The sequence below is a fragment of the Heterocephalus glaber genome, unplaced genomic scaffold (genome assembly GCF_053883595.1).
Source record: "Heterocephalus glaber isolate CG9 unplaced genomic scaffold, H.glaber_assembly_v1.0 deba00001813, whole genome shotgun sequence".
In the NCBI taxonomy this organism is placed as follows: Eukaryota; Metazoa; Chordata; class Mammalia; order Rodentia; family Bathyergidae; genus Heterocephalus; species Heterocephalus glaber.
In genome coordinates, this window is record NW_028258484.1 from 2,797,563 (window position 1) to 2,824,737 (window position 27,175).

General features: G+C 50.5%; 3 protein-coding genes across 12 annotated transcripts in view; 1 reads left to right on the forward strand and 2 right to left on the reverse strand.

The window, feature by feature from the left end:
* Flii (FLII actin remodeling protein) overlaps positions 1–3,470 on the reverse strand; it is a 13,785-nt gene extending 10,315 nt beyond the window's left edge. For 2 of the 7 annotated variants that reach the window (XM_004868686.3, XM_004868685.3), the window contains exons 1-3: positions 3,315–3,470; positions 1,606–1,716; positions 1,219–1,290 (exon numbers count right to left, since the gene is read on the reverse strand). In XM_004868686.3, coding sequence (XP_004868743.1) covers positions 1,219–1,290; positions 1,606–1,716; positions 3,315–3,377 — 246 coding nt within the window. In that variant the 5' untranslated portion in view covers positions 3,378–3,470. Of the gene's footprint in view, positions 1–1,218; positions 1,291–1,605; positions 1,717–2,724; positions 2,974–3,314 lie in introns of those variants that run through there. The other 5 variants (XM_087203940.1, XM_021247589.2, XM_021247588.1 and 2 more) reach the window with 3 other exon arrangements.
* A 1,096-nt stretch (positions 3,471–4,566) lies between these two features.
* Positions 4,567–9,716, forward strand: Mief2 (mitochondrial elongation factor 2). Of its 2 annotated transcripts, none has more exons than XM_004868682.4 (4): positions 4,567–4,738; positions 6,607–6,760; positions 6,983–7,142; positions 7,675–9,716. In XM_004868682.4, exons 2-4 carry the CDS (start codon positions 6,614–6,616, stop codon positions 8,727–8,729), a joined length of 1,362 nt encoding a protein of 453 aa, XP_004868739.1. In that variant the 5' UTR covers positions 4,567–4,738; positions 6,607–6,613; the 3' UTR covers positions 8,730–9,716. The 2 variants fall into 2 exon arrangements, with proteins under 2 accessions (XP_004868739.1, XP_087060069.1); XM_087203943.1 differs by lacking the exon at positions 4,567–4,738 and adding an exon at positions 4,942–5,086.
* An 11,399-nt stretch (positions 9,717–21,115) lies between these two features.
* Positions 21,116–27,175, reverse strand: part of Top3a (DNA topoisomerase III alpha) — a 32,073-nt gene continuing 26,013 nt past the window's right edge. For all 3 annotated transcript variants that reach the window (XM_087203914.1, XM_087203913.1, XM_087203915.1), the window contains 3 exons: positions 24,967–25,089; positions 23,080–23,759; positions 21,116–22,642 (listed from right to left, as the gene is read on the reverse strand). In XM_087203914.1, coding sequence (XP_087060040.1) covers positions 22,491–22,642; positions 23,080–23,759; positions 24,967–25,089 — 955 coding nt within the window. In that variant the 3' untranslated portion in view covers positions 21,116–22,490. The remainder of the gene's footprint in view (positions 22,643–23,079; positions 23,760–24,966; positions 25,090–27,175) is intronic.

A 27,175-nucleotide genomic window follows, 5' to 3' on the forward strand; every position in this document is an offset into this window, starting at 1 on the left:
CTGAGTTACATTTCCAGCCTTTTTTATGTTTTTTTGTTTGTTTGGTACTGGGGATGGAACTTGGGACCTTGTGCTTGTGAGGCAGGTGCCGGAACTACTGAGCTAAATCCCCGGCCCACCAGCCTTTTTTATATTCTTTATTTTGAGACAGAGTCTTGCTAAATTGCTGAGTATCCCAGACTGTGCTCAAACTCGCCATCTTCCTGCCTCAGCCTCCTGGGGTGCCAGGATTACAGGTATGTGCTACGATACACAGCTAGCCCATGAAAATCCTGCAACCCTACTGTCTGTGCAGTGCAGGCTGCTGCTTTACAGGGTAACCCTACTGCAGATGTGGCTCAGAGAATGGGAGGGACCTGTCCAAGCTGTGTAGCCAGGGTGTCAGAGTCCAGTTTCCAACTTGGCTGGGCCCTAAGTATTCAGGCTCTGGCCTGGGATGAGACAGCCCTACCTTAGGCCTGGAGGGATGGCCAGGGGCTAGATATTCTGGGACATCAGATCATCCTCCTGGCTCATCAGTTCCAACTACAGTGCTGTGTCTTGGCCAAATACTCTCATGTGTGATGTGGGTGGAGAGCAGGGGGTATATAACAAACCCACAAAGACTGGGGGGCAAAGAGGTAGGCCCACGGTTCCGCCGCCTGCCTCGCAAGTGCAAGGTCCTGAGTCCGATCGGGTACCAAAAAAAGGGGGGAGCGGGCAGGCCTGGACTGCTAATGTTAACATGGCTGTCCAAAATGGTGGGGGGGATGTGAGGGCGGTCTGGCTGGGACATCGGTCACCCCATTGATCGCCAGAGTTGATTCGGCTGATCTGGCTGGCTAGGCAGGTGTCCCTTTCCTCCCTCACCGCTCTCAAAGCTGAGTGCCTCCCAAAGCTGTGTGCTTGGTCAACAGGACGACCACCCCTGATACAGGAGGACCATTTCCTTGGTCAAGGGTATACTAGTAGCTGTGCTCCCCTGCTAGAATCTCAAAACAAGCTCTCAAAAATGGTGGTGGGATTGGGATTGTTTTACCTCTCCCCCGTGGAATTCTCTGATCCATATAGATTTCTTTACACAGGGCATAACTGTATCCTCTTGAAATAACAGGGGACCCCTCTGTGACACCTGGATCCTGAGCCAGACAGGGAGATGGGCAGAGACATTGGCCCAATCTGGGGTTCTAGCTCTGACCTCAGGTCCCCAGTGCCAGAGACCTACGGGCCAGCACTCACCCGAAGCGAAGGCAGGCTGGACAGCTCTCCATGAAGTGTGGTCAGGTTGTTGTGACTCACAGACAAGTGCTCCTGGGCCAGAACAAGGGAGCATAGGCTCAGACCAGAGCAGAGGATAGGTGGGGTGTCCAGAGTCCCTGACTGTCCCTGGAACTTCGCACTACCCAGGAGGGTCCACCAGCCCAAACCACTTCTGCAGCTTCCCTCCCTCACACACCCAGCTCCTTTTTGCACACCTTCCAGGATGGAGTGCTCACTTTGTCTCCACCAGTTTTACCCACAGCTATCTGTATTCTTCCTCTGTGTACTTCACCTTCCCTGCAGGCTCTGCCCACCTAGCCTAACCCCATCCATAGGGACACTCCTTGACTACCCAAAGCCCCTTACCAGCTTCTGCAGGGCAGCCAGCTCTTCCGGCAGGTAGCAGAGGCCTGTGCGGTTCAATTTTAGCCATCGAAGGCTGGTCATGGCCTTGACATTCTCAGGGAAGTAGCCACCCTGGTGGGGGCATGTCACGGTGAGGCTGGTCTGAGTCCCCACTTTGTTTGGCCCCCTGACCCCCAGCTATGAAAAATAGCCAACTCACCAACTGTGAGACCCTGGACAAGACACTCTGTCACTCTGTCTCAATGTCTTTCAAGAACTTTTTTTTTTTTTGGTACCGGGGATCGAACTCAGGACCTTGTGCTTGCCAGGGAGGCAGTGGCACCACTGAGCTAAATCCCCAGCCCTTGTGTCTCAATTTCTTTATCCATAAAATGGGGCTAATAAAAGCCCCCATGTGACAAAAATGTTAGCCTAAGGTTTATCTCTGCTGCTGGCCTCTGAGTCTCAGGAAGGCCAGGATGAAACTGGCTTATTTTAGGTGACATCCCAGCACCCACTTTGTGTTTAGCTTTGCTCACATTCCTGACTGGGCCACCTGGGGTCCCAGCAAACGCCAAGGCCCCACTATGCCCCCAAGGCAGCAGGAGCCTATCAGCCATTCCTGACCAGGCTCAAACTCCAGCTGTGCTGAGGCCCACCTCCCCACCCTGCACAGGCATCACCTCATTCATTCATTCATTCATTCTCCATATTCCAGAGCCCCCCACATTGCCCCAGGCCCTTGTGGCACCAAGTCCAGTCTGGGGCAGCACATCCCTTCAGTGCCTTTGGTTCTGTCCCCTCCCCCTATGGTCACATTCCCAGCTGGTGACTCAGATTTTCCTGGTCCAGAAAAGATGCAGGAGACACCCCAGATAAAGACAATGAGGAGGGGTCAGAGAAAAGCTAGTGTGGCTGCCTGTGCATGGAATCAAAGGCTCATATAAATGCAGGCAAAGCCAAAAGAGCCTGCCTTCTCCCTAGCCCCAGGCTGACACCTAAACGGACTGGTCACCTGTCACCCCCCTGAGCCCTTCTTGGGCCTCCAGGCCAGCTCCCTTCCCCTTCCCTGCTGGCCCTCAGGTCGTGACGCTGACCCCACCTCATTCTTCACTCCCTAGAGTCACCTTCTTTCCTCACCAACTGGCTTGGGTGGGGCCTGGACTCCTTGTCCCCAGATCTATCAGTCCAGCAGCTGCTCAGACAACTGTCACCCAGGACCTTGCACAGCTGCCTAACACTCTCCATACCAACAGATCTCGCTTCATTTCAGGCATCCAAACGGTCTACTTTCAAGCCTTTCATCGGATCAGAAAACCCAGGTTCTGAGAAGGGAAGTGACTTGCTCAAGACCGCACAGGATGAGGAGGGGCGATGGTGGGGGTGGAGACCGCGCAGGGATGAGTCGGCTCCAGACCCACCCCGGGGCAGCCTGGGCCGCGGCCGGCCGGAGTAAGGGCTGGCTCGGCGTGCGACCTCAGAGGGGTGGGAGCACAGGCGCGCCAACCCTGGGGTGGGGGACTAGCCCAGGAGAGCAGGGACGTAGGGTCGGGGCTGCAGCCGCCCCCGCGAGACGCAGAGCCCAGGCCTCGGTGGGTTCCAGGCGGAAAGGCAAGCGGCAAGCCCCACCCCGCCCCGCTCGCAGTCCAGGCAGTGGCAGCAGGACAGGAAGAAGCGCGCAGCTCGGCCCCTCGCGGGGGGAGGCCCGGCCGCCGCCAGGCCCGGCTCACCTTGAAGTCGTTGCCGCTGAGGTCCACGCCGCGCACGAACGGCAACACCCCGGTGGCCTCCATGGCGCCGCCGCTCTTGCTGCCGGGCCGGCTGGCGGGCGGGTCGGGGAGGGCGGCCGGGGGAGCCGCGGGCTGGGCGGTGCCGGCCCCGCCCCTTAACCCGCCCGCGCCCGGAGCCTCAGAGGCATTGGGCCTCTCTAGGCCTGCGAGTCCCGTCTGGTCCGGGAGTCGGGGGCGCCGCGGTGCTCAGCTGGAAGTATGCTATGCACAGCCTCCAGGATTCAGTCGCGGCGTCCAGGATAGAGGGTGTCGGGCTTGCAGGTTCAGGGACTGTCCAGTGGGCTGCTGCAGAAGGTGGCCGTGACCCTGGCAGAGATTCTGGACTCAGCCCCGGGGCCACATTTCCCTGGCCGTCTCTGTGTAAGGCAGACCAGAGATAGAGACATTTGGGTCTTCGAAGAAGCACCAGTAAAGTGCTTCCTACGGTTGTCAGAAGCGAAAGAGCAAAAGCACGCGCGAAGCCACAGCATACAGCAGGCGCTAAATGGCAGGTTACTGTATTATTATTCCTACTTAGCGTCAGCCCTCCTCCCCTAGTTATTTATTTATACCGGGGATCTAACTCAGGACCTTGTGCTTGCAAGGAAGGCGCGGTGCCGCTGAGCTAAATCCCCAGCCCCTTTGCTATTTATTGATTGGTTTGCTTTGTATCCCTGAAAGAGGCATCCTCCCGCTGTTAGCGGTTTTCGCCGTGGCCCACACAACCCTCCTTTGCTGGTTGTGTGTAGGTGTCTAGCTTCCCGTTTCAGAGAACAGAAAACTGAGTTCTGGATTTTGAATGGCTGACACGAGTCGCACGGCCTAGGTGGCGGAGGCCGAGCTACACTCAGCGCCTGGCGGGCCAGTCGGCAATAGGGAGCCAGCAGGGACTCTCACAGAGGTGACCTGAGACAGATGCGGGCCTTTGGGCCAAGTGCCATATGTCTGCTCGGCCCCTGGAAGGAGCGTGGGGGCGGGTAACTTTCTGCAGACCAAGGCTCCCATAACAAGGAACTCAGGAGTCACAAGGATTCACGACTACTGACATTCACGTCGCCCCGTCGCGGGCTCGGAATGCGGCCCCGCGCCTTTAAATCTAGAGTGCGTCAGCGAGTTCCGCCCCGAAGGGAGCGCACCGAAGGGCGAGAGGGCGTGGCCTCCCCGTCATTGGCTGAGCCGCGCAGTGTTTTGGAATGTGTGCAGGAGTGGAGCTCTCCGATTGGAGCGAGGGGCTGCTTGTCTGTGTGCCTCTAGGGCCAGAGGCCGCCCTCGGGGCCTTGGCGTTCTTCTCCTAGGTCCTTCACGTTCTACTTCCCGGAGGGTCGGGGACCCAGGTCCCGGCGGACAGAGCGTCCCCCGGTCGGTGCGCTGACGCCGAAACGGAGGTATGGTCCAGAGGGTGGCGAGACGGACCCCTAAGTCACCCACCCCCAAGTCACCCACCCCCGGGTGTAGCACGCGTACCGACGCGGTTCGGGGGCGTGGCCCGTGGTCCGCGCTCGGAGAGGGCAGGACTTTGAATCCCAAACCCGGAGTTCGAATCCATCGTGGCCCATCCTGCTTTGGGTATTGTCCTTGGATCCCAGGGCGTCGGTGACCTCCCCATGAAAGCGGCTATAACAGGCTCGTCTATGGGCTGCTGCGAGGCCTCCTCTGCCTTGGCCCAGGGCAGGCGGGTTTGGCCTAGGAGAGGAAGGACAGGCGGCATCCAGGGACTGGTTGCACCGAGTCAGGTTATTTTTAAACACCCGTGCCTTTTCCACCTTCCCAGAGTTGGAAGGCTGCGGGTTGGGGCCTGTGCGACCTGGTCAGGGTCCAGGCTGAGTGTAGTCTAGACGGGTGCTGGAATTTAAAGCACTTTACTATTTGTAGAGTGGGTTCCTTGTCACGCTGGGAGCATTGTCACCATTGGACCCCGTGCCGGATGAGGAAGCAGAAACTGATTCTGGGGCTGTGGTGGGTCAACTGGCTGGCCTATGACCTCGCAGGCCCCAGAGCGACATCTTATTTTTAGTTTGCCCCCTGAAGACAGGTGTCCAGGCTTAGTCACACAGTGCCTCAGGCTTTAGCTACTCTAGGCATCTTGTCATCTGGCAACTGGGTTCCAGATAGCCAGAGCTCAGCAGGGAGGGCAGAAGCCCTTGGTGTCCCAGCAGGCTGTGACCTTGTAGTTTGGTGGACCGGACCATGGGAGATTTCTACCTCCACTTCCCAAGTGCCTGGCCCCACCCAGTCACACACTTCAGAACAGGTCACTTCCAAGCCTTCCTCACTGCTACCAGGGCCTTTTTACTGGTGAGCAAACAGGCCCTGACTTTCTCTGTTTTTTGCCTTCCAGCAGCTGAGGACACTTGTCTCCATCTCCAGTATTGTCGCAGGCCCAAGAGGCCTGGAAAGCACCCTCTCCAGAGGCCCTGGGAAGCCCTGTGGGATGCATCTTTAGGATTGCCCTGCTTGCCATCCTGACAGTGGGGCCTTCAGCCTTGACTTGCACATATCCATTGTCAGGAGGCTCCCAGCCCTCTGAAGCAGCCTGGGTCATCTCACTCAGCCAGTCCTCTGATTTGATAGTTCTGCCTCTGTTAGTTTTCCTGTCAAGATTTGGGGGGTAACTCAGCTTCACTGTGGTCCCTGCCAAAGATCTGATCCCCCCAGGCTGTCTGAGACCCCAAATTGCAGGTCTTCTCTGGGTTTTTTTGTGTGTTGCTCCTGAGAGAATATCAGAGAGGGCTCCTGTGCCCTGCCTCGGTTAGGAACCTGAGTGCCTGGCCACATGGCCTGGGAAGGATTGCTTGCATTCTGGGGATTGATGAGTCTGGAGGCTTTGTTGTCATGGATTTGAGACCTCACCACTTACTTGTAACTTGGCAGCTTCCATCTCTGTAAAGTAGGGCTGATGATGATATGACACACCTCACGGATCTTTGCTAATATTAGAAGTCTTGTATAGGGAGATCGGGAAATATACTCCCTTCTCTGACCTGTTAAAAGCCCAGGGCCTTTCTGTATGAGCTCCCTTGTGAAGGGGTGGGTTGTTTGTAGATTTCAGGGAGAGGGCTTGATAGCTTCCTCATCTCACCTGGGAAGAAGCCCTTTTTCGTGCCCCCTTTCTTAGGAGAAATTCCCGGGAAGCTAGCCATGGCCCAGCCCTCAGTTAACCTAGAGCATCTGCCCATGCTAGTCCCCTGCCAGCCTGGCCACCCCCACCCCCACCCTCACCCTCACTTGCCTTGCTCTCCTGCCTCTCTTGCAGGCAGGCCATGGCCGAGTTCTCCCAGAAGCGGGGAAAGCAGCGTGGTGAGGAGGGCCTGGGCAGCGCTGTGGACTTCCTCTTGGCCAACGCCCGTCTGGTGCTGGGCGTGGGTGGGGCTGCTGTGCTGGGCATTGCTACCCTGGCCGTGAAGAGGGTAAGGCCAGGCTGGGTGGGGCCTTCCTGAGGCTTCCAGAATAAGAGGATAGGCCTGGGTCCTGTAAACAGGCCCTTGGAGGGGCGGTGGGACTTCCTAAGACTGCCACTGGAAGCTAGGACCCCTGTTTTTCCGCCTCAGCATCCTGGTTTGCTTTGCCCCAAAACTTTGCCATGGCTGCCCAGGCATCATTTGCTCTGATTTGTGTCACTTTACCTGCAGCTTATTGACAGGGCCACTACCCCTCGGGATGAGGATGATGCCAAGGGAGACAGCTGGAAGGAACTGAGTCTGCTCAAGGCCACACCACACCAGCAGCCCCGGCCCCCACCTGCTGCCCTCAGTCACCCCATATCTCCCCTGGCCCCACCCTCTGGTCCAGGTGAGCAGCACCCCTTCCCTTCTGATGTGGGTGGTTGCATTTGGGAGGGGCAGTCCAGGCACTGCCACTGACTGGCCTTGCAACCCTACCTGAGTCTCTGCTCCTCTCTGGGCTCCTCAGATGTTTAATGGGTGTTTTATTTTGTTTTGCTTTGGTGCTGGGGATGGCACCCAGAACTTGCTAGGCAAGCTCTCTTACCACTAAGTTATAACCCTCACTCTAGGATCATGTTTTTGTCCTCTTACTTCCTACCCAAGTAAGGTGGGCGGTCTCAGATGGGAAAACTGAGGCCTGGAGAGGGGCAGGACTTTCTCACCCTGCATGAAGATGTTTTAGTTGTAAGGCCAGGATGTTGGGGCTCTGAGCCAGTGAGACTTTGTCATCAAGTACTCACTGTCCTGAGACCTGGACTCAGTGCTTTTGCAGTGGCTGTTTCAGGTAAGAACAAGGACAAGAGCTATTGCTCATCTAATAATCAAGTCTCTTGTCATGGAGAATTCTGTTACATTCCCCTGCTCCCTTCATTCTGCAGAGGGACCTACAGACACAGAACCTCAGATGCCACCTCAGCTCATCTCCCCAGCACCGCTGTGTCTGACTTTCCAGGAGAAACTGCTAGCATTTGAGCAGGACCATGTGGTTATCCCAGCAGCTCATGTAGCTTTGGCCAAACAGCTGGCTGGTGACATTGCCTTGGAGCTTCAGGCCTACTTGAAGAACAAATTCCCAGAACTGCCCTTTGGGGCGCTTGTGCCTGGAGGACCACTCTACGAGGGGCTGCAGGCTGGGACCACAGAGCATGTGCGCCTCCTGGCACCACTGGTTCTGGAGCCGGGCCTATGGAGCCTGGTGCCTGGCGTGGACACTGTGGCTCAAGACCCTCGCTGCTGGGCTGTGCGCAGGACTCAGCTTGAGTTCCACCCACGTGGAAGCAGCCCCTGGGACCGCTTCCTAATTGGGGGCTACCTCTCCCCTCGAGTCCTGCTGGAGCTGCTCCGCAAAGCCCTCAGTGCCTCAGTCTACTGGCCAGCCATTGGTGGCCTGCTTGGGTGCCTGATCAAGCCCAGCATGGCCTCAGAGGAGCTGCTGCTGGAGGTACAGCATGAGTGCCTGGAGCTCACCATGATTGTGCTCGTGACAGTCACTGGGGCCAACGAGGACAACCGTCTCCTTTTGGCCTGGCCCCTGGAGGGGCTGGCGGGGAACCTCTGGCTTCAGGACTTATATCCAGTGGAGGCTGCCAGACTGCAGGCCCTTGATGACCGTGATGCTGGCACTCGCCGGAGGCTGCTGCTGCTGCTGTGTGGTGTCTGCCATCACCACCCAGCCCTGGGACGCCTGGGCCGAGGCCATCTGACCCAGGTGGTGCTGCATCTGGGGGAGCAGGAAGTGGACTGGACCGAAGAGGCCTTGGGAGAGCATTTTCTGCAGGCTCTGGAGTTGCTCATTGGCAGTTTGGAGCAGGCCAGCCTGCCCTGCCACTTTGACCCTAGTGTGAACCTCTTGGGTGCCTTTCGGGAGGATGAGATTGATGACATGGGTTATGCACTGTACAGTGGTCTCCAGGCACCTGAGAGGTTGGTCTAGATGGGCAGGAACCAGGTGGCCAGCCTGTTTTCTGATGCTGGCGAGCTGTACCCCCAACCCTGCCTTCGGGAGTTGCAGAGTAGGTTTTTGCTTGCTTGTAGCCAGAACAAAGGGAGAGTACCTTGCCTCAGTCTGTGGGGGAGGGGCACTTGTATGAGCTGTAGTCTCCTGGATCCCTGATCTTGGAGAGAGCTTGGGTTGCTGTCACCTGAGTGTGCCTGGGCTGCCCTATGCACCTGGAAGCACCAGCTACTCATTCAGGTGCAGGTGCCCCTTCAGCCCCTTGAGGCCAACCCAGGACTTGGGCTCAGTTCATCATCACCATCAGTGATCCACTGAGAACATGGCTTCTGCCATCCCAGGCCAGATAAAGGCCACTCCATTTCTCTGCCAGGAAATTTTCTGCTTTCTTTGGGCACCAGCTGGAAGCATCCTGGGGGCGAAGAGTGCCTGATCTTTTAAGTATCCTGCCTTTGTTCCACCCTTGGGGGCTGAGTCTCCTGAGACCCGGGAGGACAGCTCTTTGCTACTGAAGGATGATGTTTTCCTGAGGTCTTCTGTGTGTTTGATCTGTGTGTTTGAGTTCTCCAGCTCTGGAGCAGAAGCCCAGTTTGACTTGCTGCCTGCCTTATACCTCAGGGAAGGCCCCTTTCCCTCCAGCTAGATGAGTTTTCTCTTCAGGCTGTAGAGGCCCCTGGAAGAGCCCTTTCCTCAAGGCTGGTTGCTGCTCTGGGTCCCCTGAAGAGTAGAGGATGTGCCCTGCCCCTTCATGGAGGCTTAGGGTGTGGGGTTGGCCTTGTACCTTCACAGAGTGCCAAAATGAACCGTTCAGTTGGTGTCCTTATTCCTGTTCTGTATCTGCCTGAAGTAGTAGGGGCTGGAGGAGGGACAGTCCCCCTCCTCCCAGGGTTACTGCCTATCCCAGGATCCCTCCTGCTGAAACAAAGCTATGGCTTGAATGTGAACAAGAATAAAAGGAGAAACTTCTCCCACATGTGTGACTTACTGGGAAGGGCATCTTGGCACTCACAGGCTGCTGTTTGGAGCTGTGGCTTAGTCTGGAGGACTTGAGATGAACTTGGTGGTGGTAGGGTTTATTTTAAAAAGTAGTGCGTAGGGGCCAAGTGTGGTAGTGCACACCTGTAAGCCCAGCACTTGGGAGGCTGAGGCAAGAGGACTGCCACAAGTCAGGCCAGCTTGGGCTACATGGTGAGTTCAACCCCAGCCTGACCTACATAGTGAGACTCTGTTTCAAAAAACAAAACAACAACAACAACAAAAGTAGTGTCAGTCTGTTTAGGCTGCTATAACAAAATACCACAGACTGGATGGCTTATAAATGACAGAGATTTACTTCTCAGTTTTGGAGGCTGGAAGTCTGAGATCAAGGTACAAACAGTTTCTGTCTGGTGAGGGCCCGTGTCCTGGTTCATGGATGTCAGCTAACCACGTCTTCTTAGGGTAGAAGGGAGTAAGGGATCTCAGTGCCTCTTTTATAAGAGCACTAAGCCAACCATGTGGGCCATACCCTCAGGCCTCCCAAAGGCCCCTGCCTAAGTCCTTCTCATCAGAAGTTCAGACCTCAACATACCTTTTAGGTGGACACATTCAGTCCATAACAAATTGGTTGTATGAAATGAGGACATTAAGAGTATCTTCGCCTGCCTTACAAGCGCAAGGTCCCAAGTTCTATCCCCCCCCCCAAAAAAAAGAGGGTCTTGGTGTGAAGTCTAATAGGAACCAACTACTGTAGTTAGATTTCTTTCCCAAAGGCTGAGCAGCTGAGGCCCTCTGTGTGTTCCATAGCCCTTCAGCCATGACCACGAGTCTTTGTTTTTAGTACCGGGGATCAAACTCGGGTCCTTGCGCTTGTGAGGCAGGCGGCTGCACCACTGAGGTAAATCTCTGGCTTTTTGTTTGCTTTTTTGTTGCACGAGTCTATGATTTGTTTTCTCCACCTCCCAGCTTCTTATGGCCCCACAAGTAGGGCTGAGCAGCTGTGAAGCCAGGTCATCTTGGCATCCTCAAGAGCCAAGCTAGGCTCACTTCTGTCCCCACAGGTGACAGTGGAGGTGGGGGAGGACTTTGGACCATGTGTGCAGAGCCCGTCCTCTCCCGCAGCTACACGCCGCCACACCCTATTTCTGTCTTCCCATAGCTCCCCTTCCAGCAGTGAGTACAGGACTGTGTGGGGACACAGGACAGCGGTGAAGGTGGGAGACTGGCTTGGCCGAGGTTGCTCTAGGTGTGTGGTTTGAGAGCTGAACTCAGGTCTTGATGTGTGAGGAGCTCAGAGCAGTGTTACTAGTTGTGGAAGGGTGGCGAGGGAGCAGCTGGGAACAAGGCCTGTGTCTCAGTCCTCTCGTCTGAGTGACCAGGAGCACAGAACCATCCTGGGCAGCCATGGGGACCAGCTGGGTGGGCAGTGCCAGCTTCTACCTGGCATAAGGACAGCTGCCCTGGAATGAGCTTGTTCGGCTTTGCTGCTTCCTTCCCTACACCTGTGTCGCCAAGCTTCATGTGGCCGGGCCCATCCCAGCTGCCAAGTGAGCCCCCTGGCTCACACAGCCCTTCACTTTAGGGAGAGGCTGGCAGAAGACTGCAGACAGCTATCCAGAAGACAGCTCAATTTTTTTTTCATATTGCTTTTATTTTTTGTCTTTTTTTTTTGTTTGGTACTGGGGATCGAACTCGGGACCTTGTGCTTGCGCAGCAGGTGGCGAAACCACTAAGATAAATCCCCAGCCCTCAATTTTTTTTTTTTTTCCTGTGGTCTGGAGTTGGAACCTAGGGCCACACTTATGCTAGGCAGGCACTATACTACTGAGCCACACCCTAGGCTGTGAGCTCTGCCTAGAGCCCCTGTCAGGTGAGTGTGGTGCACACCTATAATCCCAGCACACGGGAGGCTGAGGAAGGAGGATCACAGATTCAAGGCCAGCCTGAGCTGCATAGTGAAATCCTGTCCCAAAAAATTGAAAACGAAACAAAAAATCCCTCTCATAAGACTAGACCCTTGTGTGGTCTGATACAGACTGCTCTGTGGAGGCCATCTGCTTCGGGTAATGCTTGACTTTCCTGTCAGCATGGATGCAATAGGGAAAAAATAGGATGAGTTAAAAGGGAGCAAAATGTTCTTTTGGGGGCCGGGTAGTGTGGGTGGAACCCAGGGAGTACGGAGCTACAATCTCCAGCCCTTTGTTTTGAGACAAGTTCTTGCTAAGTTGCCTAGGCTGGGCTCAAATTTGTGATCCTCCTGTGTCAGCCTCCCAGAGTGCTGTATTACAGGTATGTGCCACCATGCTTGGCGGCCTTGCAAAATGTTACGATTATGTCACCTAGCCAAGGTTCATGGACTTCAGTTTCTAGCCAAAGAACAGGAAGCAAAGGGACATTTTTCTAGGAGCCTTTGCAGGCTCTTGTGGCCTGGACTGGCTGGATCCTGGCTCTTGGCAAGATTTGCTACTGCTAAATCCAGTCGTTCCCATTTACTATGAGACAACCCAAGTTAGCCTTCCAGGGTGAACAGGGTGTGTCCTGGTGCAGGGCCTGGACACCCTAAAATCTAGATCCTTCAGCAAAACCAGGCGTTTCAGTTCCTTGAGCTTTACCAGGTGACCCAGACCCAGCAGTTCTGATGACTTCGGCAAAGCAGTAACTCCGTCTACTCAAGGCAAATGAAAAAAAGGTATAGCAAAATGGTGGTTTACAAAATGGCGCTCATGGAGCCTCTACCTCAGCATAAGTCAAGAAACAAAACAAAAAACAGTGTGGTGCCACATGCCTGTAATCCCAACAACCCTGGGAGGCTGAAGCAAAAGGATTGAAAGTTTAAACTCATGCACCGAGGATTTAGTTCAGTGGTGCTGCTGCCTGCTTCACAAGTGCAAGGTCCTGAGTTTGATCCCTGGTACAAAAAAAAAAATTCCAAATTTGCTGAGCCAGGGATTTAGCTCTGGTGCCGACGCCTGTCTCGAAAGCACACGGTCCTGAGTTCGATCCCAGTACCAAAAAAAAAAAGTTTAAACTCAGCCTGGGCAATTTTTTTTTTTTTGGTACCAGGGATTGAACTCGGGTCCTTGTGCTTGTGCAGCAGGCAGTGAAACCACTGAGCTAAATCCCTGGCCCTTGCCTGGGCAATTTTATAATTGAAAAAAAAACATCTCAAAAAAAAGGCTGGCATACTTCTAAAAGTGATATACAGATTTAATGCAATCCCAATCAAAATACCAATAAGCACACCTCACAGAACTGCAGAAAACAATCCTAATGTTCATTTGAAACCGGAAGAGACCTAGAAAAAAAAAAGGAATTCTGAGTAACAAGGGCAAACCAGACAGCATCACAATCCCCAATTTGAAATTATACTACTGTGATAAAAACAGCATGGTACTGGCAAAGAAACAGACCTGAGGGGCCAGGGATGTAGCTCAGTGGTGCTGTGCCTGTCTGGCAAATGCAAGGTCCTGAGTTCGACCCCCAGTACTGCAAAAAAAAAAAAAACCCAAGGATCACTAGACCAGAATAGAAGATACAGAAACAAGCCAGGCATGGTGACACACACCTGTAATCCTAGCACTCTGGAGGCTGAGGCAGGAAGATTGCCATGAGTTTGAGGCCAGCTTGGACTATATAGTTCAGGGGTAGCCTGAACTACAGAGACCCTGTCTCAAAAAACAAAAAAAGGAAGTTGTGCAGAAACAACTCCAAACACACTCAGCCACCTTATCTTTGACAAAGGGGCCAAACACCTTCACTGGAAGAAAGATAGCCTCTTTTTTTTTTTTTTTTTTTTTTTGGTACCAGGGATTGAACTTGGGTCCTTGTGCTTTTGAGGCAGGCGGTGGAACCACTGAGCTAAATCCCTGGCCCAAGATAGCCTCTTTTAATAAATGGTGCTGGGATAACTGGGTTTCCACATGCCAAAGACTAAACCTAGATCCATATCTCTGGCTATGCATAAAACTATAATCAGAATGAATCAAAGATCAAAATATAAAAATAAGTGCCTTGCAAGTGCAAGGACCCAAGTTCAATCCCCAGTACCAAAAAAAAAAAAAATATATATATATATATAAATATATATATATATAAATATATATATATAAATATATAAATATATATATATATCACATAAGGGCTGGGGATTTAACTCAGTGGTTCCACCGTCTGCCTCGAAAGTGCAAGGTCCCAAGTTTGATCCTCAGTACCAAAAAAACAAAACAAAATATAAAAATAGAAACAATCTGCTGCAAGATAGAATAGGTAAAACTCAAAGACCTAGGTATAGGCAAAGACTTTATGAACAAAACCCCGACTGCACAGGAAATACTACAAAGAATCAACAACTGGGATCACATCACATTAAAAAGCTTTTGTACAGTGAAATAAACCACCACCAGAATGAAGAGACAACCCACAGGGTGGGGAAAAAAATTTTACCAGCTGTTCCTCAGACAAAGGACTAATGTCTAGAATATATACAGAACTTGAAAAAATCAGATCCCTCCCAAATGTAAAGACCCAGTCCAAAATGGGCATCTGAAATGAAAAGACATTTCTCAGATGAAGAAGTACAAACAACAAATAAATATATTTTAAAATGTTCAACATCAGTGATCAAGCAATGCAAATTAAAACAACACTGAGATTTTCTCTCTAGAAAGAATGACTATCATCAAGAAATCAGTAACAAATGCTGTCGAGACTGTGGGGAAAGGAACCCTTCTCCGTTGCTGGTAGGAGTGTAAATTGGTACAACTATGGAAATCAGTGTGGAGATTCCCCAAAAAACGAAAACTAGAGGTTCCATGTGACCCATCTGTGCCCCTTCTAAGAATCTTCCCGAGTTAAAAATCATCATACCATAACAATATATGCATAGCCATGTTTATAGCAGCTCAATTTAGAATAACTACATCTTGGAAACAGCTCATATGCCCATCAACAGATGAATGGATAAAGAAAATGTATTTATATACAGTGGAGTACTACTCTGCCATAAAGAAGGATAAGCTTGAGTCATTTATGCACCTCAAGACCATAATGTTAAGTGAAATAAATCAGACACACAGGTTTACATATCACATTGTTTCTCTTGTGTGAGAAACCTAAATGGTAAATGAGGAACAAAATGGAGGATAGGTATCGGGAAGTAGGAAGAATATGTTCAAATAGGAAGGGGAACAAGGTGGGACGGGAAGGAAGGGAAAAAGGATTTAGAAAAAAAAAAGAATGGAAGGAAAAAAATAGAAACAAAAGCCTGTAATCCCAGCACTGGGGAGGCTGAGGCAGGAGGATCACCACAGGTTCCAGGCCAGCCTGGACTAGTGAGTTCAAGGCCAGCCTGAACTACATAGTGAGACCCTGTCTCAAAAAACAAAAGGGAAAAAAAAAGGGAAGCAAGATATTATGGACAGGTACAAGTCCTTACGATGAATGTGATCATTATGTATGGCAAATATGTACTGATAAAAATTTTTAAAAATAAAGGGCTGGGGATGTAGCTCATAAATCTCAGCTAGTGGGAGGGGACATGTTTAGCATTCATAGGGGCTTGGATTTAACCTCCAGCACCAAAAAACAAAGCAAAAAAATTTTCATCAACATATATAAATATATTTTTTAAAAACCCACCCATATATATATATATATATATATATATATATATATGGGGTTTTTTTTTTTTTTTTTTTTTGGTACTAGGAATTGAACTCAGGGCCTTATGCTTTCCAGGCAGCCACTGTGCTGCTGAGCCACATTCCCAGCCCATCAATATTCTTTTTATAAATACAAACATTTCAGGAATGGTCAGCAGCAGAATAATCCACCTGGGTTTCCATGTTTGTCATTATTTTTACAGTGCTCAGGGTAGAACGCTGGGCCTCACGTGTGCTAGGCAAATGCTGTACTACCAAGATACATCCCCAGCCATTTGACTTTCTTTTTAAAAAGGAAAACCGCTGCGCATAGTGGCACATGCCTGTAAGTCTAATGCCTCAGGAGGTTGAGGCAAGAAGATCTCAAATTTGAGGCCAATCTGGGCAATGTACCAAGACCCTGTTTCAAAAAGAAAAAGTTCTAAAGAAAGTCTTCATGCACGCAGCTTGCTCACTGGGAGGTCCCTGGGATTGGGCCCCATGCTAGCATTGCTCAGATACTCAAGGATCTTGCCAAACTGCATTCTAAGGCAGTAGGTTAGAAAACAAACCCCTCAGAGTACTGAGGCAGGAGTGGCAGAAAGCAATGCAGAAAGGTCCAAGTGTCTTGGTTTGGGACCTGGAAACACAGGTGCAACTCACCTCTACTACCAGCTCACTACCACACAGCTGCATGTCCAGATTTCCTTTCCTAAGGTCTTGTTACTTTGGAATGGGAAACCAAGTGTCCATTTCTACTCCTACCAGCAGTGCAAGGGGCTGAGGTCACCACCTGCACTAAGGAACTGCACGGTCATTTGTTTGTTTGTTTTTTGGTACCAGAGATTGAACTCCAGACCTTGAGCTTGCAAAGCAGGTGGCAGAACCACTGAGGTAAATCCCTGGCCCTAGCACAGTCATTTGTTATCAGCTAAGGAGCCCTTAGCTGCAGGGCCCCAAGTGAGGGGGCTCAGAGACAGGCCAGGACCTACCTGGAGAGTGCTGTCGCTGAGGCAGGACACAGAAAAAAATGGACGTTTACTGGAGAACTAAGGTTGCAGTGGATGAAGGCCCAGTGTGTACCCACCCATGGCACCACTAACCTCAGTGACCCTCTGTGGATCCTCTGCCCTGCTTGCTGAACTCCTGACGGTAAGAACCCAGTTAGTGGCACTGGGGATTTAGCTCAGTGGTAGAGCACTTGCCCATCAAGTCCAAGGCCTTGGGTTCTGTCCTCAAGTCTGGGGAGCTCAGATTGGCCTCTGCATGGAGGAGGGCTGGATTTCAGGAGTGTCCAGGTGGAGCCTGCAGGCTTCAGAGCACCACCTCCCCACAGGGACACTGGCATCTGAGGTATGGATGGGCACCCATCTGCCGCTTGCTGGGATGGCCAACCTTCAGAAGGCAGGCAAGCAAACTGATTCTAAACTAGCAAACCAGGGTGCTGAATACAATCCAGCCAAATCAGGTTTTTAATTTTGGTGGCTCTAAAACCAGTGTCAGGGGCAGGCCTGGGCTGATTCCTTCAACCACTAGCACTTATGGAGTGGCCCTGGTGTGGTTTGCTCTGGTTATCAGGATGGGTCACCCGGGGTGTACCCAACAGCCAGGCAGGCTGCCTCTTCACCAGATAGCAGGGACACTGCTACCACCTGAGCTGTCAGTTTCTGTGTGTGAAGGAGGAGTGGAAGGGGCCTTCAGGGAACTGGAGTGGAGACAGGAACTCAGATGAGACTTCAGGGTCATACTGGCTGCTTAGAATGGGAAGGCACTTTGTCCATCAGAACCTGGGTTTCCTCCTTTAAAAGGATGGTGCAGAAACCATTGTAAATGAACAACCAGCCAGAGCCTAGTCTTGCATGGGCTCATGGAAGGGGTTGTTTTCTTCTTCTGGGTCTTGAGTTGCACAAACTCCAGGAAATAGGGTTCAATACAGCAAATAAGAGCCTTTCCAATCAGCCATGTGAAGTGGTGTATGCCTGTAATCCCAGCACTCTGGGAGGCTGAGGCAGGAGGACTGTGAATTAGAGGCTAGCCTGAGTTACACAGCAAGACCCCGAACTGAACTAACCAAACCAAACCCCCAATAAAACAAAACACCCAAATGAAAATCTTTCCAATTAAAGAAAGGACCTTTCCAGTAAGTTTCTAGTTGCACTAAACAGTGCTTCCCTGCATATGCCACAAGAGATAAAACTCCCCAGCAGGCTGCTCTGTGAGGGCTTTCCCATGACTGGGAATGCTCCAGAGCCTCATGTTGAATGCGAACCCCCATCACAGATGAGGTAATGGAGGGTCCAGGGGTAGAGTATGTCAGGAGAGTCAGAAAACGAGCCAAGTCCAGATCTGGCAGACTTCAAATGCCAGGCTCTTTCCCTGGTGTGGTCCAACCCAGCAGTTTGTCGCCTTGACATGCAGAGGAGTTACCTGTAAAGATTTAAAAAGTGCAGATACCCCTGGGGCCCAGAAACTATGAAGTCCTACAACTCAACAACAAAAAGATAACCCAATTTTAAAGTGGGGAGGGGCTGGGGGTGTAGCATGCTTAACATGTGTGAGGCCCTGGGTTCAATCCCCAGCAACACACACACACACACGCACATGCACACACACATGCACATGCACACGCACATGCACACGCACACGCACAGAAACAGGTAAAGGACTCTTCAGGGCCCAGCCTGACATGACTATCTTGCTGTGCCCTCCTGGGGGTCCTGTCCTTCATCCCAAGCCCTATAGGACAGTCATTAAGAGAGTCATCTGGGAGTGATGTGCTTTTTTTTTGTGGTAGTGGGGAATTGAACCTAGGGCCTTTGCACTAAGCTACATCTCCAACTCATTTTTTTTTTTTGGTACTGAGGATCGAACTTGGGTCCTTGAGCTTGTGCAGCAGGCAGCAAAACCATTGAGCTAGATCCCCGGCCCTCCAGCCCATTTTTAACATTTAACTGGTTTTGTCACTCTTCCTTCAGATTTATGTGGTTTTCTGTTTGGCCCCCTCTTCCCACAGCCTGGCTACACAAGTGCATCCTTGAACTGTCTGCCCACAGCAGCAACATACTCACTCCACATTCCTAACACCATTCATCCACAGGGTCAAGGTTCTGGTTCACAAAGCCCTTCTTATAAGAAATTCGGTGCTTGTGAAAGGACTTGTTATAAACCAGGCTTCCCAGGATGACTAGCTCCGATAAGAGGAAGATGGAAAGCAGCAGCTTGTTGGTTGTCACTTTCTGGACACTGAATGGAGAATCTTTTGACTTTCGCTCATTTTCACTTGGGTTTACTGGTCTGCTTGTGGTGTATTTCAGCTGGTCTCGTTGCTCCCTTGGCTCTTCTAGGACTTCTGAGCCAATCTGGTCAGTCTCTGTGGCAATTCGATGAGGCTGCTTAGTATTCTGGGTGGCCCAGCTGAGGCTTTCAGTGCCTTGCAGAAGCAGTGTCCTCTGAGACTGTAGCAGACTCATGCTCACTCACCAAAATACATGTGCCATACTTTAGATCTCCTTGGCCCCCAGGTATGGTTGTCAAAGGTGTGCTTCTCACTCCTCATGCAGTTTTTTTCTTCTTTCAGTACTGGAAATCAAACTCAGGACTGCGAGGCAGGCACGGTGCCACTGAGCTAAATCCCCGGCAATTCCCATGCAGTTTGGCAAGGTCCTTCTGGTAGTTTTGCAGCTTAGACATCATGGGGTTACAGGACAGGAGTGCATACCATAGTTCCTCCTCTCTTTGCCTGAGCTTCATTTGCCTCATTGCTTTTCATCAAAATCTCTGATCAATCTCTTCTCCTTGGTCTCTAGTAATAATTGCTCAGGCACACTCCCTCTCCGTAGGTCTTCATGGAGGCTGTGGGTCATGCAGCTTCATGAAAATGCTTCCAGGAGGTGGTGGAGGTGGCGGAGGTGGCCAGGGGACTGGGCCCCCTCCTCACCAAGCAGTCAGTTGCTCAGCCCTGAAGCCATCACAGCAATGGCTGTGCTGCAGCCACAGCCACCCTGTACGAGCTCTTTTATTTTTTTGTACCGGGGATCGAACTCAGGTCCTTGCACTTGAGCAGCAGGGGGCAAAACCACTGAGCTAAATCGCTGGCCACGAGCTCATTTTTGAGACAGGATCGATCTAAGTTAAGTAGCCCAGGCAGGATTTGAACTTGCCATCCTCCTGCCTCAGTTTTCCAGAGTAGGTGAATTACAGGTGTGTGCCAGCACTCCCAGCTTGAACTTCTATTTGTGTCAACAGTTTTTTTTTGTTTTGGTACTGGGGATCGAACTCGGGTCCTTACGCTTTCGAGGCAGGCAGCAGAACCACTGAGCTAAATCCCCAGCCCTGTGTTAACAGTTTGAAAAAACTCAGGTATATTTGGTGGTCAAAGCCCACCTTTGTCTAGTTACCATATAAACCTCTTCCTCCTGTCTTGTGAGGGGATCCACCTGTTTTGCTGCCGCCCCATGATTCTGTCCCTAATAACTCCAACCTGCACAATTTTGGATTTGCTCTTTGGTCTTTCAGCACTTTCCACCTTTGGTGGCTGGTTCTTGTACATTGGGTTTCCCCGAAACAGGACTTATTGGCACTTTCCCAAAGAACATATACAAATGGCCAGTAGGCACATGCAAAGATGGTCAGTGCCATCAAGGAAATGCAAATCAAACAACCAAGCTGCACCTTCAGAGTTGGGTATGATGGTGTACACTGTAATCCCAGTGCTCTGGGAAGCTGAGGCAGGGAGATAGCAAGTTTAAGGCTAGCCTAGTCTAGGTAATGAGTTCAAGATCAGTGTGGACTACACAGCAAGACCTTGACTCAAAAAACTGGAGAAAAAAAAAAGATGTCACATCATGCTCATGAACATGGGTATTAAAAAGAAAGCCATCTGTAATGGGGCATGCCTGTAATCCCAGCTACTCTTGTTGAGAGGCTGAGACAGGATTTCAAGTTCAAGGCTAGCCTGAGGAACTTAGCAAGACCCTGTTGCAAAAAACAAAACAAAAGGAAAAGAAAAAAGAAAAGAAAGAGAAAGAAAAGAGATGGAAAAAAAGAAAGGGTTGGGGGTGTAGCTCAGTGGCCGAATGCTTGCTTAGTGGGATGTTCAAAGCCCTGGGTTCAACCCCCAGTACTGCAAAACAAAACAAAGCCAAACCAACGAAACAAAAGCAAAATAACAAGTATTGACAAGGAGAAAATAAAGCGTTGACAAAGACATGGAGAAATAAGTTATCCTGGTATGTCACTGTTGAGACTATAAAATGGTGCAACCACTGTGGAAGCTTGGTGGTCCCTCCAAAAATTAAAACAGGGTTACCAAATGATCCAGCAATTTCATTCTCAGTCATAATCCCAAAATGACTGAAAACAACTAGTCAAATATTCATACACAAATGTTCATAGCAGCACTGTTCACAATTGCTAAAATGTAGAAACTCAAATGTCCAACTGACAAGCATAAAAGTTACCTGTGGTCCACTGTGGCCCCAAAATACTGTCTTGATTCTCTCAAGGGTGACCACATTCACATAACCTATTAAGTATATTTTTATAATTATTTATTTCAATGTTAAAATTTTTTTAGATTTTGGTGCTGGGGATCACACCAACATCCCAGGCTTGTTTTTAAATTTCTCACTGTGCCACACACACACACACACACACACACACACACACACACACACACACGGGAAAGGGGGTATATTTAACTCAGTTTGTAGAAGTTTTAGTCCATAATCGACTAGCTCCAAAGCAGGGTGGCATTATGCCTAACTTATAAATAAAACTTTATTACAGGTATGTTAATGAAAAATCAGTATATTGTGTATGGGTTTCAGTACTCTCCAAGTTTCAGGCATCTACGGGGAATCCTGGAGCGTATTCCCCACAAATAGGGGGACTACTGTATACACAATGAAAAATTATTCAGCCATAAAAATAAAGTACTGAGCCATGCTCCAATGTGGATGAACCTTATAGACACCAGGCTAAGTGAGAGAAGTCAGACACAGCTCATGTATTATGTGATTCTATTGATATAAAATGTCCAGAATAGGTAAACCTGTAGAAACAAAGTAGGTAGATGGTTGCCAGGGACTGGGAAAACCCAGCATCGCAGGCTGGGACCCACACCTGCTGACCAGGCTGCGCCAGGAACAAGGCCAGGAATCCATACTTGGAGAGCCCACTGGCCTGACACCCTGCCAGCAGAGACAGCTGATTTAATAAAGGGCAGAGGTTTGCAGTCACAGGGCCTGAGAACAATTTTTTTGCTAACTGCCACTGTGACCATTCCCGCTTCTCTTCTGAAGTGTAAAACACAGCCAGTCAACTATGTATTATTCACAGGGAAATATTCACAGTTCATCTCTGGCAAGGGTGGAAGACAGTGAGTGTTCTGAGTCTTGTGCTGGCAATTCTGCTCCAACTGACAAATTGGGGAGTGCACAAGTTGGGGTCAGCACTCACCATATGGCAGGGAGAAGGGCTGGACTGGGAAGGGGCCATCAGGGACAGTGCTGGTGAGCACTCCCTCCACTACTGGCTGTCACTCCTGCAAATGTCACCAGACACTATGCTGCACTGTCACTTGTCAGAGTAAATAATACATTCTTTACTAAGGCACATGAGTTAGGGATTCTTGGTTTTTAAATGAAATGGAAGTGAAACTTTTGCAGATCTGATGGTATTAGGAGAGCCACTTCCTTCCCAGGATGGCTGTGGGGAGAAGCCCCATGCAGGCTGCTCAAAGCCTGTGATGGAGGTGCTGCCTCCTCACCCAGAAAGCCCTGGGTGCTTTCTGATTTGCAGTGCAGCAGGCCACAGCTGTGGGTTCACAGCCACCAATGGTTATCTCCTCTGCTGTCCCCATCCGTGGTGGGGGAGGGGGTCACAGGGCAGCAGCATGACTTCTCAGCAGTGGCTGTGGTCATTCTTGAGCCCTGGGCAGGGCGACACTGTCCAGCAGAGCCAATCTTCTTGAGGGTGGTCTGGACTTTGTGCTCCTTAACAAAGAAAAGCCCAACTCCAAAACCCAACACCCTCCTCAGCTTCTAGGACAGTGAATAGCCACCTAGTCCTAGTTAATTCAATCTCCAGACTGAGCAAGTGGCCCCTCTACACTTTACTGCCTTCATCTATTCTGAGGACAGAAGGGCCGGGTGTGTCCAGGCTGGTGGCAAAGACTGCATTTACGAGATTTCTTTGCTGTGGACCCTGCATCTGAGGAACTGGTCCGGGGCCTTTTGCTCCTGCCTCCTGGCCAAGGTTGGGCTGCAAAAGTTCCTGTGGGAAAAGTTAAGAGGAAGGCTGAATTTAGAACTCACATCCACACTGAAAGTGGCAAGAAATACAGGTATAGTGTTAGATAGGGGTATATGGGTTACACTCCTTCTTCTCTATGAAGGACAGCTCCATGTCAAAATATGCTATGTCTACCACCTTATGCTACCTGATACTTCTAAAAATCCTAGGCTCTGGGGTATTGTCCTGATAAAGGAGCACTGGTGTCACTGTGCAGGTTCTATGTTGGCCACAGTGAATGCACCAATTAATGATAGTTCTTTAACTTGGAACGAAGACAGCAGTTCACTGCCTTGCTGAAAGTGGCCAATGAGGAAACAGATAGCTGGGAGCCCTTTGCAATCTCCCCACTACAATGCCCTGCCTTCTTTCTGTCATCTCTGGTCTGTGAGGTGGACCTACATGCTCTGCTGCCTCACCTGGGGCCACGTTCTCATCGGCCCACTGAAAGAAGCCACACTGCTGCTCCCGTGGCTTTGCACACGTGTGGAACTGGCGGCCTTTGTTGGGACCCTCCTTCTGCACTGTTCTCATGACAGCAGGTTGACTACACAAGCAGGATGTGCTGCCACCACTGCCATCATCAGGGTTGCTGAAGCCACCAAAGTGGTGCCCTGAGCCTGGTGGGTGTCCAAGTGAGCTGCCTGGGGGTCTTGTTGCAGAGGCAGGGGCTCCTCCTGCTCCAGGATGGCCACCATCGGCCCAGAGGAAGAAGTTGCAGCCACCACTGTTGCACTTGTAGAACTGCCGACCCTGGTTGGGGCCCTCTTTTCGGACGGTGAGCAGCACAGCCTCCTGGCCACAGTTGCAAGTCACAGCGTTGCTCTCACCAGTGGCAGCAGCAGGCAGGAGGGCCTGGGCCTGAGCCTGTGAGGGTCTGGTCTGTCTACTGTCAGGAGGCTGGGAGTGGCTGCTGTCCATCCTGTTCATTGACTGGCTAGCCTGCAGGTGGCCAGAGGGCTGGCTGCTTCTGGGAGGACCCCGTGAAAATTGCACGCCCAGGATCTCATTCAGGGTCTCATCACATCCACCGATGCAGCCCACAAACTCCAGGGGGATGGTTGGGGGAAGGCTCCCACGCTTGAATTTGAACTTCAACCTAGTGAGGCCAGAAGATGACACAAAACATTACCAGCTGCTCAGCATCTTCTTAGTCCACAGAGGGTGCTCCAGCCCCAGGCCATCCCTTCATTTCCTGAAGAAGCCCATGCAAGGCACCCGAAGGCCCCTGAGCTGCCAACCATGAGGCCTGTACCGTCACAGGAGCACAGAGTGGGAGGCAGAGTATATGAAGCCACCCAATTCATCACCCATACAGATACTGCTGAAAGGTTCCATTTCTCTACACCAGTGGTTTTCTTTTTTTTTTTTTTGGTACCGGGGATCAAACTTGGGACCTTGTGCTTGAGGTGCAGGTGGCAGAACCACTGAGCTAAATCCCCAGCTCTCCAGTGGTTTTCAAAATGTGGTTCTAGAGCCCTTCAAGGTGAGATGGAAACTAAGAATACTAAAAAGCTGTGTCTAGTTTGCTCTCATTCTTCTATTCATGTCAATAGTTTTCCAGAGGTGACAACACTTGCAAGGCTGACTAAAGGGACAGTCAGGAATCTAGTCTTGCAAAAGTGTAAAGCAATGTCATTTTTTTCATTGGTAATGTATTTCTGCTTTGGAAATTAGGTATTTTACCCTAAAAGTCACTTAAAAAATTTATGTTAGTAAGCAATGAATTTCTATAAATAGATAAATATATATATTTTTGGTACCGGGGATCGAACTTGGGACCTTGAGCTCTCAAGGCACGTGGCAGAACCACTGAGCTAAATCCCTGGCCCCAACAGATAAATATTTTAAAAGATGCCTCCACTTTAACTTCAGATATGGTATATACTGAAAAACATTATCCACAAACACAAGCTCTTCAGGCTTTTCGATGGTTTCTTAGTGTAGGAGTGCTCTAGTGACCAAGGGGTTTGAGAACCACTGTTCTGCACTGGTCCTCTGGGCTTTTTGGAGGAGCCTGGACACCATATATAATATGTGAATAATTTCCTGAGCCCAATGCTGAACGATCTGCCTGGAGAGTAGAAGGGCATCTCCAAATTTCCTCAGGATGCAGGGAGCTCCCCTCAGACTGGGCCACAATGAAAACAGCAGAGCAGGATTAGGGTGGCTGGCTAGGCTGCCGAGGGAGCAGCTCAAACAATCCAGGGCCCGAGGATGGCAATCCCTGGATGCCCCACGCAGATTTCTGTAAGAGGAAGTGAAAGACGGTGTGTGGTACACCCCTTGAGAGGCACTCAGCTCACCTGTACACAGGGGCCGGTTGACAAACTGGACACACACTCTCATCCCTGCTGACCTCCAGCACTGAGTCGGGAAACCACATGGCCAGTCGGCATTCTGGGAAACTTGTACAGCCAAGGTAGAAACTGGGGAGCAGAGGAGACTGGGTCAGACTACAGGAATACAGGAGACATATGTGGCCTGTCACCCACCTGCCAAAGAAACTCTTTTAGCTGCCTGAAGAAGGCCTTCAGTTTTCTGGAGGTAATTTAATGGATACAAAGTCACTGACATTGAATGACAAAAAGCAGTCTGCATTTAATTCTCATGTCCCCGAAAAATGAGGCAGCTATTGCTGACTCTGCTCTCTACTTAAAAAGCCACCACCACCCAAGGTCAAGTCATGTACTGTGTAATGCGCGCTCTCATATAGTCTCACTTCTTGCTCATTACAATCCAGGGTGTGATTTAAGGACCTCAGTTTGTGTATGAGTAAACTGAAGCTTTGAATGGTATGGAAGTCTACCCAGGACACACAGACAGTGAGTGGGAGCCAGGTCTGGAAAGCCACCTGGTCTGAGGAAAGAATCTTTTCCCCATACTCACACCACTCATCTTCCTTGGACATTTCTTGACACCTTCTATTCGGGAAACTTGAGGACTTGACTAGTGAACCTTTGAGTCTGCCTAGGTATGATCAAGCAGACAGCAACCCTAAACTCCAATTATTTAAATGGAAAATTCACCAACTCAGAAATGGGAATTATTAGATAAACTCTGAGAAAATTTCTAGATCTCCCTGCATACCTCCAAGAAGCATTCCATCAAAAATCCCGAGATAGGGCTGGGATTTAGCTCAGTGGTTTCGTGGCCTGCTGTGCAAGCGCAAGGACCCGAGTTCGATTTCCGGTACCAAAAAAAAAAAAAAATCCCAAGATAAAACAAAGGTGTTTTTCTCCCTTATACTCCAATGATTACTAACTAGGCAAGGAAAAACCATCAGAAGCATTTATTAAGCACCAAATTACCTGCCCAAGACTAGGCTAAGCCTTGAGTGGCACCAGCTTCCACCTGCTCCCAGCCCGGGTCCCACAGGCCTCTAGTGTCTGAGAGCCAGGGAGGACTTCCTTTCCCCAGGGTCACCCAGGCCACTATGTACTGGGTAGGGAGGAGCTGGGGAACCATTTTCCTCATTTAATTGCAAGAAAGCAACACAGTGCTACAGCCCAAGGTGGGCAGTATGGAGTGGAGAAAAGCGGCAGGGTGTTGGGTTCAAATTCTACCTCTACTGTTCACCACAGCTGGCTTCTCCGAACCAGTCTCCCAGCCCACTGAGCTCCATTTTCACTTTTTTTGCAAAGTACTGGGGGCTGAACCTAGGGTCTTCACACTGAGGCACAATACCCAGCCTTTTCTATTTATTTATTTTGAGATAGGGTCTGGCTAAGTCACTAAATTGCCCAGGTTGGGCTTGAACTTGTGACACTTCCGCCTCAGCCTCCCAGAGCGCATGGCTATCACTCTTTAAAATAAAATATCTTCCTTATGCCTGTCTTGCAAGCACAAGGTCCTGAGTTTGATCCCCCGGAGGCCCCCCCCCCCAATAAAATACCTTCCTTGCCGGGCACTGTGGTGTATGCCTGTAATCCCAGCACCTGGGAAGCTGAGGCAGGAGGATCACCATGAGTTCGAGGCCAGCCTAGACTACACAGTGAGTTCAAAGTTCAAGGCCAACTTGAACTATATAGGAGACCCTGTCTCAAAAAACAAACAAAAAAGCATCCTTGCAGGGAGTTATGCAGACCCAATGAGATGTCTGCTGAACACCCCTGCATCATGATGGACAGAAGGCTGGCACAGTAGGCATGGCTGCCTCCATTTTTCAGCACTTCTTCCTCCATGAACTTCCTGCAGTAGCCAGCTGTTGGTCTGGATAGCTGGAGCAGGACAGGCAACCTGATTCTGGGGGTAAACTGCCTACCCTAAAAAACTAGGCAATAAATATCCTGTAGTCTTGCCTCTTTTCAAATTCCCACCCTTAACACAGCTTTGTGAAGTAGATCCTATTGAGCTTATTTTATAGAAAAACAATCAGAGTAGTCAAGTAAATTGCCTCAGGTCATATAGCTTACATGTAGCAGAACTGGGATCTGAACTCAGACATATCTGGATCTGAAGCTCACACGTCACCATTTGTTACATGTTGGGTAAACGTCATTCCAATGTAGAAGA